The sequence below is a fragment of the Rhamphochromis sp. 'chilingali' genome (assembly GCF_963969265.1).
Source record: "Rhamphochromis sp. 'chilingali' genome assembly, chromosome: 10".
Lineage (NCBI taxonomy): Eukaryota > Metazoa > Chordata > Actinopteri > Cichliformes > Cichlidae > Rhamphochromis > Rhamphochromis sp. 'chilingali'.
This window is the reverse complement of record NC_137937.1, coordinates 1207061-1223104: the sequence shown is the minus strand read 5'-3', so window position 1 is coordinate 1223104 and position 16044 is coordinate 1207061. Positions and strand designations below refer to the sequence as shown.

The window sequence follows — 16044 nt, the reverse complement described above, 5'->3', positions numbered from 1 at the left end:
CTTTTTCTTGGTTGGTAAATATCAAAAAAGGTGCATTACTGCCACCCACTGGTTCGACTATTGAATAAACTCTCGTTCACAAAGACAAACAAATAAACAAAAAACAAAACAAATAAATCAAACTACAGATTTTACTCAAAACATTTATCTGTCTTTAAAAAAACAAACATGTAAATGTGGCCTGATAGTTTTATTTCTCGTGTTCTTTTAAAATGGATATGACCCAGTTTCACTTTGACATTATTAAGGTTTTTATCAGCTGTCTCATATTTGTGACAGTGCAGGTACACTATGGTGCCGTCTTCTGCAGCGCAGTCACATTTCCCCGTACGTGTTTCCTTCGATTTGAAACAGCTGTGATATCGTCGTCTCCTCTTTCTGTTCCTTCCTGCACCTTTTCTTTCTTCCTCCCACTGCTTTTGGCACCTTTCCTTCATCTTCTGCCTTTTTTAATTCAATTCAATTTTGTTGTTATAGCGCCAACAACAGTTGTCTCAAGGTGTCGTAAGGTGAAGACTCTACACTCGCACCCTTACTACACCTTTAATCTCTGTCCAACTGAAAAACGTTTTGGTGGCTTCATCTGTGAGCTTCTCTTCTGTTATGTGATCATCATAATGTGATGTTATTAAACTGCAGGCCCTGTTATACTGTCTCTGTCTGGCCTGCTGAATGAATGCACAGTAAAGCATATGAAAGTACTGCTGCACCAGCGTTAGAGAAATGATCTGTTTATTATTCACGCTGATTGTAGTTCATACTTTTAACTGTTGTGATTTATTCTGATCTTTAATCATCACAAACATGACGCATCTATAATGAAGCGACTGTGAGTAAAGCCCAGTCCTTTATAGAGCCTGGTTAGGTTTACTGTGTCATCAGGACCTGCTCTTAAATCAAACAGTGTCCACTGCAGGTTACAGTGATGGGGAGCTGAAGCCCATTTTAAAGGAGTGAGAGAATCACTGTTTTGATCAGTGTAACTATTTTTAATGACTGTTGTTGCAAATGATCCACATTTTTGTGTTCACCTGTCTGTACTGAATATTATTATGTGATGTATATGTTGTGATGATTTTAATCTCAGTGAGGATTTTACCTGGATAAAGGACAATGAAAAAAACAAATGCTCCACATTGTTGGTTGACCCTGCCATCCAAAAGAAAAACAATGATAAGATACGAAGTGCGACGTGAGCTGTGAAGTTCTTATTTTATAAATACAGAAAAGGTTTACAGTAGACATGAACATGCTGTAACAGACCGTTCTTAATGTTGTTTGTGGTTTTAAAAAGTGTGTTTTGTCTCAGGTCTTTGATTAAACACTACAGACTGTTTTTAGTGCAGACAGCAGAAAAGAAACGAAAAACATGAACAGAACTGCACAGCAGTATATTGGCAAACTTGGAGTTTTTTTAGTATTACACTCCTATAAACATAAAGACTGTAAAGATATTATATTTTTCATGTTCAGATATTATTTTAAATTTGATATTTTTTTATTTGTGGGGGTAATTTATTTAATCCTAGAATGCAATTAATGTAGATCTCCCTCCATCTCTTCTTTGTCCCAGCTGCTGAATGGATCGTGTGTGTTGAACTTCAGACTTTCACAGACTTGGATCTTATAGTAGAAACAATGAGCTTTGTCAATTTTGTTAACACTGAAGGACTAATTAGAACAGAGAGAGGTTTCATTTTGAATTTGTTAAAATAAAGCAGGTACTATTTTCCCTTTATTGCGTTTATGCTCGTTGTCTTTCATTTTCAGAATTACCACGGGCTTAACCTGGTTAAAGGAAACACACTTTTGTTACACACACTGCTGTCCATGCATTGCCCTGCAGAGTTTTATGTGATAATTAAAATGTTCAGATCAGTCAGAGTGGACACTAAACTGTGTTTAATTTGCAAGCTTGCTGATAGAAACGAGGGTCATGAGTTCCACCTCCTGCATGCTTTCCCTGGGTGCCAACAGTCTCCTCATATATGTTCACACTGGACACTGTGAAGACTCCACTTCCTCCACAATGAATACAGTTCATTTGTAAAAACTACACAACTACACAACTACCACTAGGTGGTGATGTGGTGACAGCTTATCTCATTTCTTTGCCCAAGTGCCCCAGACCTATGGCTTCAGGTCTAACAGTATCACAACATCCATCCATCCATCCATCCATCCATCTTCATCCGCTTTGTCCGGGGCCGGGTCGCGGGGGCAGCAGCCTAAGCAAAGAGGCCCAGACCTCCCTCTCCCCAGCCACCTCCTCCAGCTTATCCGGGGGAACACCAAGGCGTTCCCAGGCCAGGCGAGAGATATAATCTCTCCAGCGTGTCCTGGGTCTGCCCCGGGGCCTCCTCCCGGTGGGACATGCCCAGAACACCTCACCCAGGAGGCGCCCAGGGGGCATCCTTGTCAGATGCCCGAACCACCTCAGCTGGCTCCTTTCGATGTGGAGCAGCAGCGGCTCTACTCTGAGCCCCTCCCGGATGGCCGAACTTCTCACCCTATCTCTAAGGGAGAGGCCAGCCACCCTTCGGAGGAAGCTCATTTCTGCCGCTTGTATCCGCGATCTCGTTCTTTCGGTCACTACCCACAGCTCGTGGCCATAGGTGAGGGTAGGGACGTAGACCGACCGGTAAATTGAGAGCTTTGCTTTTACACTCAGCTCCCTCTTCACCACGACGGACCGGTGCAGCGTCCGCATTACTGCAGCTGCAGCCCCAATCCGTCTGTCGATCTCCGGCTCCCTTCTCCCATCACTCGCGAACAAGACCCCGAGATACTTGAACTCCTCCACTTGGGGCAGGAACTCATCCCCGACCCGGAGTGGGCACTCCACCCTTTTCCGGCTGAGAACCATGGCCTCAGATTTGGAGGTGCTGATCCTCATTCCCGCTGCTTCACACTCGGCTGCGAACCGTTCCAGTGCGAGCTGGAGGCCCTCACCCGATGAAGCCAGGCTGATAGGCTGATATCACAACATCAGCCTTTAAAATAACTATATAACAGTGGTCTGTAGTATTCATTTTACATTTGTGCTTTTGCATCATTGGCTGGTTGCTGCCTCTGATCTCGGGGCACAGTCAAGTTCAAAAGTGTTTTAAACATTAAACATTATTTTGCCATTTGCCTCAGTGTATCACCACACTGGACTTTCAATCAAACAAACAACATCTGACTAAAAACTTTAGACTATCAGCTTTGATTCAACATTTTGTGAAAGTGTAACTTGAACACAGGGTTTGTAAAGGAGTGCTTCTTGGAACTGTTTTAAAAAGACACGTTTCAGACGCGTGTTACATGTGTGTTACTATTTAATGTCAAAGGTTTAGTTTGAATATTTAGAAGTCATGTTCTGTGAACAAATGCACACACAAGCCACATTTGACTGGTCTTCAGCTACCAGTGACACAGTTGTGTAGGTCTGCCTGGTTACTGGTTTGGGGTTGGATGAATAATGGGACTTGGAAGGTCAGGATGCTTCTTGAAATGCACGTGTGGATGTGTTGAATGTTCAGGATATTACAGATATGTTGTAAATGTTGTTCATTTTTATGGAGTCGAAACAGGGTTTGTGCCAAACTGCAAGACTGCACAATGTTATGTTTCACTATTTTGTAAAATGAATGTGTCTTTTCTGAACATTAATGTTTTATTACTTTTCTTCCAGCTTTGTTTTAAGGTTTTGCTTTGGGGCTTTTTTTTTTTTAATAAAAATTACATTTGGAGAAACGTAATTATTTATATTAACAAATGAATACAAGTAGTAATAAATACAGTGTATATGTAAGTTAAACTTAAGATATTTGTATATATTTAAAAAATTAAAAATTCCCAGCACACCCCTGCGGGCGGTCAATCTCCAAGCTCGGGTCCTCTACCAGAGGCCTGGGAGCTTGAGGGTCCTGCAGTATCTTAGCTGTTCCCAGGACTGCGCTCTTCTGGACAGAGATCTCCGATGTTGTTCCCGGGATCTGCTGGAGCCACTCGCCTAGCTTGGGAGTCACCGCACCTAGTGCTCCGATTACCACGGGGACCACCGTTACCTTCACCCTCCACATCCTCTCGAGCTCTTCTCTGAGCCCTTGGTATTTCTCCAGCTTCTCGTGTTCCTTCTTCCTGATATTGCTGTCATTGGGAACCGCTACATCGATCACTACGGCCGTCTTCTTCTGTTTGTCTCTCTCTATATAATATATATGTATATATTTATATTATAATTATTATATATATTATAATTAATTTTAGATCACTTTAATAGTTAATTGCACTACTGCGCTCTCAGAATAAAAAACATTCCCATGATCGACGGTTGTTTGTGTTTGTGCAGGAATGTGGTAGTGAACCGGAGCAAGATCACGAAACAATAGCTCTCACAGAGATGCTGCCTCAGACTCATGAAAGTGGGTAACAGGTCAAGGTGTGTGTGTGTGGCTAAGTCTAAACCACGCCCCCTTCTCAACAGTTTTTGACCAATCAGATAGATGCACATTCTCTTTTCTAAGTATGGGTACCACTAAGGTAGAGGGATCTCTGTGCCGGTAGCTGGCTACAGAAAACTGTGGTTTTCTAACCAAAGGGAGATCCATGTATATCATAGGTGTCAAACTCTGGCCCGCGGGCCAACTTTGGCCCGCAGCCTAATTACATTACATGGTATGGTACAGCCTAATTACATGGTATGGCGAAGCCATACCAAATTATTATTAGAGCTGGCCTACTGGTATTATACAGCTAATATATATATTGTTTAGTATTAAGCTTTGCTTGTTCCACATTCAGTTTTTCAGCAAAACTTGTTTGAGTCCATAAGAAAAGATTCATTCTTATATCTGGAGGAAGATTTTTTTTCCAATAAATATTAACGTTAGCCCGCGACTTTGTTCCAGTTTTGAATTTTGGCCCACTGTGTATTTGAGTTTGACACCCCTGATGTATATGGTCTTGATGCACGTTCAATCATCCAGGTCAGTAAATCTCCAAAAGTTGATTCTGTTCATCTGGACGTTTTCAGTGGAAGAAATGTTTGGTCACTCGCTCAAGTGACGAAATGTTCGCCATCTTACAAGTGTCTGACTTTGATTTATATCTGCTGCCTGAATACAAATTTCTCTTTTGAATTGCAAGTCATGCATTTGTAGCTGTATATTTGCACTCTTTCCTACTTTGTACTGTTGGACAATAACTGACCTGGTATATGCAATTAATGTAGATCTCCCTCCATTCCTTCTCTTCCACTTATTAACTTAGAAAGTGAGCCGAGAGCACGAACTCAGGGTGTTTAACGTCCCAGCGATGAGCTGCTCAGAGCCACAACCTTAACCTCCGAAGACCTGAACTCTTCCACGGCAGCATTTTTCATTTCTCTTTGATATTTGGGCTGATTGGGACCCGATGAATGTAGAAACAAAGAATTACCAGATGTTTTTTCTTTTTTAACTTATTTTTGTTTCTAAGAAAGATGAGATCCACATATGAGGATATTCGTTTAAAATGTTGATAGAACAGTAGCAGCATAACGTCCTCGTGAGTGGATATCAGGCTCCTGTAGAGCAAAATTGAGTATTTTGGTCTAAATAACCCAAAATGTGATGTCCACATATGTGGACGGCCGGTCCTAGGAGGTTAAATAGTTCTCATTCATTCATCCAGTTCAGGATGGGGGGCTGGAGCCTATCCCAGCTGTCATTGGGAGAGTGGACAGGTCGTCAGTCTGTTGCAGGCCTAACACACAAAGAGACACACAACCATTTACACTCACATTCACAACTATGGCTCATTTAGAATCACCAGTTACTGTAACCCAACCCCACTAACTGCCTGTTCACTGTGGGAGGAAACCCGAGTACCCGGAGAGAACCCACGCAGACAACATGCACGCTCCACACAGAAAGACCCCGGCCTGAAGGTGGATTCAAACCCAGAACTCTGTTGCTGTGAGGCAACAGTGCTAACCACTGCACCATGAACTCATATTTTATTTACTGTATAACATAGTAAACATATTGTTGTTTCAACAAAAACAAATGTATGATTTGAAGAAAAACATTAGTTTTTGTGAATTTGATGGCAGCAACACAGCTCAACAACCTGCAACAGGACCAGTGTGATTTCTATGTTCATTTAAAAAACAAATACGGGTTTCTGGGATTCTTTAAATTAAATTTCAAACAAAGCCCTAACTAGGTCGTAAACTGTAAAGTACAGCATGATTAAATTAAAACACAAAGTTTATCACAAAAAATTAAATATGTTCAAATTACTTAAAATATTTCTAAGCCACTCTTCTGGTTTACATTACAAAAGCTAACTTACACTGTGGGGTTATGCTGTCCTCACTAAAGTTTGTTGCAGGCAACGTAATTTCAGCTATACAGCTAGCTTAACAATCTTTATTCCCAGCACTTCATCCTCCAAGAAACAGGCCGCTTGTTGTGTTTGGCAGGATTTAATGATGAAAATAAATTCTCTCTCTCTCTTTTTTGTAAAACTGTACAAAGAAAAGGAATACAAAATACACAATGAAGACATGTTCCATTACACTGGGAGAATAACATTGTTCTAGCGAAAAACACACGACCACAGATAAAGCATCTGCTGACAAAATACAAGCATCTACCTGCCTCCATATGATTTAACTTCACTATGATTTAAATTCATCTCTATGAATTCCAGGGAAGCTGACTAGTTCTTTTCCTTTTGATCTTGCAGGACATCACCACCACGGCAGGTAAAAGAAATATACGCCAGAGGAATTGTAACCTTTTTCCCTTAACTCAGTGGCCCGTACTCCAAAAATGGCTATGTGAGTAGCTCATAGTAATAACTGATACAACCACAATCGCATTTAAACATTTTAAATCCTGCTAAAATGTATGTCCTTATCAACTGTTCATTGTTACATAACTTATTTTGTTTATTCATTTATCAGTGTCTGTACATGTCACTCTCCAAGGAACATTATTATGATGGCGAGGGTGGCACTGGGTACTTGGCCTGGAGGATTAAAGCCATACAGAGATGCACTGCTAAAGGGAGGCGATTATCATCTGGAGGTAACATTTATAATTCACTGGAAATACATAATACAGTTCCAAACTGTGGTTCTTTATTATTAATGGTTATTAAATGTTGTTATTAGTTTTGATAAAGCTGTGTTTCATATTGTGTAGCACCAGGAGATGGAGCATCGAGTGAAAACCAGTGTGGTGGACCGACTGTCAGACGAGAGTTGCAGTTTGTTACAGAGAAGATGCTGAGTGAGGATGAGTGTAAGGAAGCAATCGCTCTGATGGAACATTCAGCTGATGAAGACACAGTCACAACATGGTCCTTGACCTCCTGCTGTCAAGCAACATACTGTCTGTTTCTCCACGTTTCAAAGATATCGAAGGCTTGGTGAATATTTGTCATTACTTTGACAATGTAAACACACTTTAATATTTTACAGAAAGCAGATATGATTCTCTGTTCTCTATCCCTGTTACAGATCGAACAGGATTTTGTACTGATGTTTGGTGAGGATGTATCAGGCAGGTTGCTGGAGAGGTGGCCAACAACATTCAAAAGAAAGATTATCCAACAAGGCAGGAAGCTTCCTTCTACCACTGACCTGGAAGAACTGTTGCTGACTCTCCTGAGGATGCCACTGAAGTTAATGCTGACATTGGTGAGCTGTTGTTTCTTTGATTAGCACATTCACAGCATATATAATGTTTGTCACAGAACAGCTGTCCTTTTGTATTTTGGGTCTACTCAAACATTTTGTCAATGCATTGAAATGTGTTGTTGATGATGATTCAACTTTATTAAAAACAAATATTTTTGACCTCTCAGCATTGCTTTTACATCTGATTCCAACATCTGGTCAGGGCCGCTAGAGACCAGGAAAGGTGTCAGCTTCTCAAGCAGAAAGACGTCTTGTGCTCTTCAAGAAGCTTTGTTTCTTTTCTATTTTTATGGTGTGAATTACCAGTTTAAGAAACATTTGATTCTTATTGCCCGTCTGTATTTGTCTTTTCAGACTGGAACAAATATCCAAGAGCACCTTGATGCCGTCACTACCAGCACTCAACGCTACCTGCTGTTGGGGTGAAGAAGAATGACATCCACCGGTTCTTCATTATTCTTGACAAGAATGCCATACCATGCAAGTCTACCTCTTCACTTGGTGCTTTTGATGAACTGTTTAAAGCCCATTTTGTGTTTGGCACATCTTAGAACACCATGCTTCACAACATGTACACGTTCATCCAAACCACAGGTTTTAGAAAACATTTAAATACCAAACACCTTAACTATTTTGACCAACAGGCTGACACTGATGTTAATCTACAGCATGATGTGGCAGTTAAAGAAGTTTGTACTACAGGGGAGGTGATGTCAACTAATGTAGAAGAAACACCCACAACATCTGAAAAGGTCAAATAAGAGTCTTTGGATATGTGTGCCTCTGCTGTTGCACAGCTCAGGGCAGCTGGATTAAGCCTACTGTGAATAGTTTTGTCTCCTCAATGGAGGAAGTGTTTTTTGAGATTCATACTCAGGCTAAAGATGCAGCCTTACAGAGCGTACCTTTACAGGACACCACAAGTAAAAATAAATATAATAGTAATAAAATAAAGCATTTAGAGTCCTTTAGCCTGGAAAGATTAGCTTTAGGACCAGGAAAGATGGTGACACTGGAAGAAGGTCCAGAAATTGCTTGGAGCTGTGTTGTCTACCAGTTTGTTTTCAGCTAAGTGGATAATAACACACGGTACAGAGTACCGCCCTGACTTTACCATCTGTACAGATGTAGTGTCTGAGATTCCGTTTTTTGTAAGATCAAAAGTATTGTTGTGAAAGATGACATTGTGTTGCTCTGCAGAAAACTGATGGAAACCCTGTTGATGACCATTATCATGCATTTAGGGTCAGACTGCATCCCAACATGGTGCTGAAGGTGTTGAACATAAATGAGCTGTGTTGCTTCTTCAAATCAAGTATGGCATTTCAGATTCCTCCCTGTATGTCGTTCTGTATTGCCGTTTTATGCCGAACTAAATTCATTGTTTTAAAGTGTTTTATACACTACATGAGATGTTTTTATATTTTGAGCCTGACATAAAAATAAAGCTGTTAAATGTAGTTGTGGTTTTTGCTCACTTGTTTTATATGTAAAAGCATTATTAAAAACCAGGTTTTCATGCTGCAAAACAGTGAATTGACCGTAAAGGTAAAACTACAGGAAGAGTTTTAGTAACACTACTTTGTGTAAAATTAATTACAAATTTTACTCTATGAGAGCTAATTTTCACTAGAGATGAGTGTATGAATAACACAGTATAGAGTAACATCAACTCCCATCAGAGTTTTTGAACCTCCAGTGTTAATTTCAAATAACTCAATTCAGTGTTAAAAATCAGTGGGATTTTACTCAAATAGAGTTAATTTATCACTATGATAGAAATGTGCATTAAATCAAGAGAAAAAGTCTGCATCTTTTTTCTGTTAGAGAAATGTGTCAATATATTATTTTAGAGTTAATACAGTGACAGCTTTACCTTATATGGACTTGTAAAGTCTTTCTGAGCTCAAAGCAAAGTGAAGAGAAAAAGATACATTTAAATAAATGACTAAGAAAAATAAGTGATTCTAAATAGAAAACTGAAAATCCTGTAACTGTGACATTAACGGCACCTTTCTCAGGTTGATGGTTGTCTTTATTGGATATTTGCAATATCCCACAGGATTAATGATCGCAATCATAAAATGAGTGTAACAGTCAACGTCTAACAGTAAAAATATAAATTACAGACAAACTCTTTAAACTGAGTGGAGGACTCAGTGAATCACAACACGGTGGATTTTTATTTTAAAGCTGTAGCTCCGTGTTTCTGTATGAGTGTGTAAAAGCACTCGTTCATACACAGTAACATGTTAAGAGGAAGCTTGTGTTGTCTGTAGTGTCTGTCTCTGCGGTGCGCTGAAGGTTTAGTCCATCTGGGTAAATGCAATTAAACAGAGGGCTTAATGAAAACATAACTTTAATGTAACTGTAAAAATAACTGAAAAAGAATTATTTAAATTTCATTATTTTTCAATCACCTTAATTTTTAAATACAAAAAGAAATATCCAGAAACTCAACATCTTTTTTTTTGTACTTTATTTTGTTTGTTTGTTTGTTTGTTTGTTCGTTTGTTTGTTTGTTTGTTTGTTTGTGTAAAGCAAAAACAAACAAACAAACAAATGTCCCGTTGGTACAACATAAATATTAATAATTCTGAATTCAGAACTGGACAAAAAGGTTTATGGAAGCAGTCATGAGATTTTATTTCACGTGACTTTTTATTGGATTCATGTGACGAAGTAAATTTAAGGCTCGGTTTCACAGGTGCGAGCGGAAAACGCGTCACAGAAATACATATTCAAACATGAATATCTGTTGTAAAATATCAAAACAATATTATTGTCTCTTAATCATATGGAAATTACAGGCGTATTATGATCCCAGTAAAACTGACACATCTGGGTTTTAAATGCCTGTACACGTGACTGTATGTTTGAGTCGTTTTTTGTCATGTTGAAGTTCAGCTTTACAAAAAATACAAAACAAAACTGCACAAACCAGTTTGTAAACATACTTCAGGATGTCTGCTTAAATAAATAAACTGGCGTTACTTGAGCAGAGGTGTCAGTGGTTGCATCACAGCGTGCGGTCAGCTCTCAGTGCTGACGCGCTGCTGCTGCAGGTGGACCAGGCGCGCTGATCTCTACCTCCAGGCTTCATTCTCACTACATTTGCCACTTGTTGCCTAAAGAAAGCGGGCGCTCCGGCATTTATGACTGAGCCGCTTTACGCATTTATTCCTGAGCATGTTCGTGTTGCGCCTGAAAGAAGACTCGTGATTGGGCTGTTTCGGCAACATGGTTGATAACTCACGTGTAACTGCTAAGTCTGTGTTGGTAAGCGTCCGGACTTTATGTTATTTTGTCTTTACATCCAGTTCCGTCCATGTTTTCTGCGCTCACAGAACTTTTCACCTGCGGCTAACATGTGTCGCGTGCTATGCTCTTTATGACAATCTGATATCCGACCACGTGGCTTACTGAAGGAAGCATTTGATGTGATAATATTTACGACCAACCGCTTTTCCCTTGCAGCAAAGCTGTTTCTCCTCTGGCAGCAGCCTTCCACGCCAAACACCCCACAGCCCGTATCCCGGCGCACAGTCTCACCAGCTCGGCAGCGGCGGCATGAAACTCGAGGCTGTCATGGAAAACCTGCAGCGCCAGCAGGCAGCGCGCCTCGCCCTGGAGGAGAAGCTCCGGCAGGCGGAGAAAGAGAAGGAGCTCCGCTGTATGGTGGAGTCCCAGATCCACCAACAAGCTCTGGCTTTCCGCCACTATCAGCTGGCGATGCCAGGCGCCCTCTCCGCCGGAGCTGAAAGCTCACCCCCAGGAGTGACCCCTCCTCACATGGAAGTCCGTATATGCGCCGAAGACGGGAACTCCAACCCCGGTATCTGCGTTAAAGACCGGGACGGGGAGGGAGATGACACGGAAGAACAGGATCTCATGGACCAAGACGAGGTCGGGGACGATGTTGGGTTAAACCAGTCCTCTCTGCAGGAAGCGTGCGTGTCTCAGCATCTCAGAGTCTTCGCTCCCCACGGTCACGCAGACTCTCCATCGTTGCACGCCGCGTCGCAGAACCACGAGTGGACCTATGAGGAGCAGTTCAAACAGGTAAGCCAGCACTGACCCACTGAACGCATCGCCCTCCTGTCGGAGCTCGCTCTGCCTCTGTGGAGCTTTCATTTCACGTTTTCATTTATTGAAACGAACACACGTTTGGTTTTGTATGGAAATAGAAGACTTTAATGCGTGTGTGTGTGTGTGTGTGTGTGTGTGTGTGTGTGTGTGTGTGTGTGTGTGTGTGTGTGTGTGTGTGTGGTTGTTTGGGCTCAGAACATGTTCCACTCTGTAGTGTGCTGCTGCTGTTTTGCAGACAGAGCTTCAAACTTCACAGTTTACGCTGTAAAAGCTCCTACAGAGCACACGTACCTGCTGAGGTGTTTTACACACAGTTTGTTCTGAACCACGGCTGGAAGTAACCCACAGTTTTGGATGGTCACAGGATTTATTACGTTTACATTTAGTGACTTTGAAAATATTAATATTATATAATATGAATAATATCCAACCATTAAGCTTGTCAGAGAAAAGGCTGCATCAGCATAATGTCTGAACAACATAACTGATGGGTTTGTAACCACAGTGATTCTAAGTCCTCAGATTTTGTTAAATGAGTTGATTCTGCAGAATTTTTGAAAAAAATTTTTTTAGTAAGTAACTAACAAATCAGGTCTTGTTAGATGTAAGACATCAGAGTGTGTTTACGCTTCGTTAGCAGTTACAGGTGAGTCGTTATGTTTCCCAGTTGCTTCAGTCACATCTATACTCTCCCAGTCATGGACCGATTGATTGTGGATGTTTCAGGTCATCTTTTGCTTACGATGGATCATCCACAGCTTTGCCTAAACATGACGCGTACATAGTGACTGCATTATGCTTCACATTAAAGGACGAGAAACCAGAGCGTCTGTATGAAGACAGCTGTGTGCGGAGGACGGTGACCTGACACTCATTATTCAGTTTTTTCTTTTCTAGGATTTGTTTATGTGACTACAGATTTTATTTTAATATCACAGAATAATAATATTGATGTTTCAGATCACATATAGAGTAAATCTTCAATCAGGTCATTTAAGAAACACATTCATTTGTTATGAAGTAATTCTTTGTTTTCTGTAAATTCATGCACGTGTGGCCACAGCCTGCGTGTTCCATGTGTATGTTGTTTCATTATTGTGGAGGTTATTCGTGTGCAATCTTTCAGTTATGGGACAATCAACCGATGGTTGTGTCTGCCGAGCAGAGTGGAGCCGACATATTCAGTGTGCTCAAAGCCGCAAATCAGAACCACAGGCGGTAAATGAGTCTTTGAAAATAGGAACGAGATGTGGGATGAATATAACGGCTCGCTGAGGAGAGAAAGGTCAACGTCACTTATATTTGTACTGTTTTACTTTGAATAGTGTTTAGCACAAACGATGCTGACGGGCAGCTGTTCAAGCTTATTTTAACTCTTAATTACACAACAGCAGACGACATGAAGCAGATTCTATAGAGATGAGTCAGAAAAATAAAAGAAATTCCTGAGATACAAGAAGTTGCTGAGCAGTGCTGAAATAAAAAGATGTGAGGCAGAAAGAGAGAGATGTCGCACAAAGTTTAGGCAGAAACTCAGACGTGCCAGAAGCTGCACTGTGGAGTTTTCCCGTCTGGCGCCCACACAAGAGTTCTGGGATTTCCCCGTCTGGAAGTCGAGTCACTGCCACACTATTACACAACAGAAATCCCACCACACTCTGGGCTTTCTCTTCTAAATGCTCTCACAGTCTTAAACAGTGTGCGGCCTCAGAATCAGTCTCAGTTGAAAAAATTGTGAGACATGATGTTTTTGCCTGGTGATCCTGTCATAATCCTAAAACTTGTGTTGTTTGCAACAACTACATTTGTATATGTGCTAATATAAACACATTTTTAATAACACAGCAGAGTCGTGCTGTGTTACTGCACTGAAGTCAGTCATGAACCGTCACAGTTCTGCACGCTGACACAAACAGAACAAAACATTTCTTCCTTTGGCTACAACCAGGTGATGTCAGGTCACGTGCTCGGAGGTGGAACGTGATGGAGCACAGCTCTGGAGGAGTGTACGATTATCGTGCAAAAGCATCAGCACAGACGCACACATCTAGTCAAGAAGCGAGAATGCTGTTAAAGCCGAGTGCGTGCTGATCGCAGCCGAGCAGGTAACAGCAGTCGGACTCTAAACTGTGAGAGGAAGAGCCGCTCATCAGTCAAGTGTTGCTGTGCAGCTGTAGCCTGATGTTGACCAGTGATTATGTCACAGGGCATTTTCACATCACTTTACAGAGTAGATCAAAGTACTCTAACAACCATCTCTGTCACGTATACAACTCACTGCATCCATTCTGACATATTATGTTTCCAGACATTTGACTCTATGAGACAGTGGACGGGAACGTGTGCAGTGTGACAGTGGGAGAAGGCACACAGTGAAGAGTGGGCGTAACCACTGTGGCTCAAAAGGCTGCATTATTTCAATAAAAATAACAAGTAAAGTGTAATCATTACTTTTTGTATTACACATGCAGAAACATCAATAAATTACTTTTTTGTATGTGTAATGCAAAAATTGTTTTTTTTTTTTTTAAATATTTGAATTATTTGGTTTCAAATAGACGCTTCACAGCATGTCACACACAGAGATGTTAAAAACTCTCCTTTTGTTCTGAAAAAGGAACTTCTGATGATGACTGAACCAGCAGAGCACATCTTCCTGTAGTTTCTTTCAATCTCCATCTAGTGCTGAGGGGCGCGAAAACCTAAAGACCTGAAGAAGAAACACGTACGCAGCGCACTCAAAAACCAAAACTTCACAGGATGCTGCAGGATGCACCGTGAGATAAGAACCGTATTTCCCAGTTTACTTGGATCTGGAGTTTTGTGCCACGTGCACCAGCGGAGGACAGAAAGCTTGTGTTGAAGTTTCTCGGTGCATCTCTGGAATCTCTGCATTTTTAAAAATCTTTGTGTTTATTTGTGTATTCATCATAATATCTCATGCGTTTGTTGCAGATTTTTAAAAGTCATTTGTTTACTGTTCGGGACTTGTTTTAATATCTGATTTAATAAACTGATCATTGATTTTTTCACAGGAAACGATAAAATGCAACACAATCTTTTCTCCTTTCTTTTAATACTCGACTGCTCAAAATCTTTACATGTACAAAAAGCATTAATTCAATTAAGAATAACAAGTGAATAATGACTATGTATTAGTTTATGCTTGGAGAGCTCCTCCTCAGGTTCTTGGTTAAAAATAAATAACTAAACAGCTGCAGGGCAGGGGCGGATCTAGAGAAATTTTCTTGGGGTGGCATGAGGGTGGCAAAGAAATCAAATGGGGTGGCAAAATCAAAGCCTCCCGCCCCCCCCCCCCAACACACATATGCAGGTGGTTACATATGGTTAAAATAATTCAAATGCAGTAAGTATACACGTTTTTCATATAAATATAGTCTATAACTTAATTATTGTCTGTAGCCCACATAATTACACACTTTAGTTACATGAAACATGTGAGTTTCTGTATAGCATGTATAATAAATGAACATGTAGCCCAATAAGTATAAAATCCAGAAAGCTACACAACATGGGGCGCTTCATTTACAAACACAAGTCTAACTTAAGTTTCACTGTTTTTGTTAGAAAACAGTCACATTGTTGCAGCTTAAATTACACAAAATGTCAGAAATCTGCACCGTCATGAACAAACATGTAAACCTCATTTTTCATGATTTGTTGGATGAACCCTGAGGTCTGAAATACAACCGGACCTTTTTGACTCCTTTTGAGTTTATGTTTGTGTTTCACCCTCAGATTGTTTCATTTTATTTTTCCCCTTGCCTTGTTTGGTGTCATTTTTTTCAGCTCAACTGAATTTAGTTGTTTTTTTTCACTGACATACTGTTACTGATCTGAAATCACACAAAGAACTTAAAATCCTAGTAGTATTTTTTTACGGTAAAAAAACCCCCACAGACATGTTGAGTAAATTTTTATAACTTGAAATGCAAATATAAATTTTTGTAAACATGGTAAATGGCCTGTATTTATATAGCGCTTTACTAGTCCCTAAGGACCCCAAAGCGCTTTACATATCCAGTCATCCACCCATTCACACACACATCCACACACTGGTGATGGCAGCTACGTTGTAGCCACAGCCACCCTGGGGCGCACTGGCGAGGCTGCCGGACACTGGCGCCACCGGGCCCTCTGACCACCACCAGTAGGCAACGGGTGAAGTGTCTTGCCCAAGGACACAACGACCGAGACTGTCCGAGCCGGGGCTCGAACCGGCAACCTTCCGATTACAAGGTGAACTCCCAACTCTTGAG

General features: G+C 40.9%; 2 protein-coding genes across 5 annotated transcripts in view; one reads left to right on the top strand and one right to left on the bottom strand.

Moving 5' to 3' along the window:
• The window catches only part of apba1a (amyloid beta (A4) precursor protein-binding, family A, member 1a), a 230211-nt gene that overhangs the window by 82298 nt on the left and 131869 nt on the right, over window positions 1–16044 (bottom strand). The window lies entirely within an intron of this gene.
• arid3c (AT rich interactive domain 3C (BRIGHT-like)) overlaps window positions 10653–16044 on the top strand; it is a 70434-nt gene continuing 65042 nt past the window's right edge. The window contains exons 1-2 of the mRNA XM_080893296.1: window positions 10653–10954; window positions 11153–11737. Of these exons, the coding sequence (XP_080749422.1) occupies window positions 10916–10954; window positions 11153–11737 (624 nt within the window). The 5' untranslated portion in view covers window positions 10653–10915. The remainder of the gene's footprint in view (window positions 10955–11152; window positions 11738–16044) is intronic.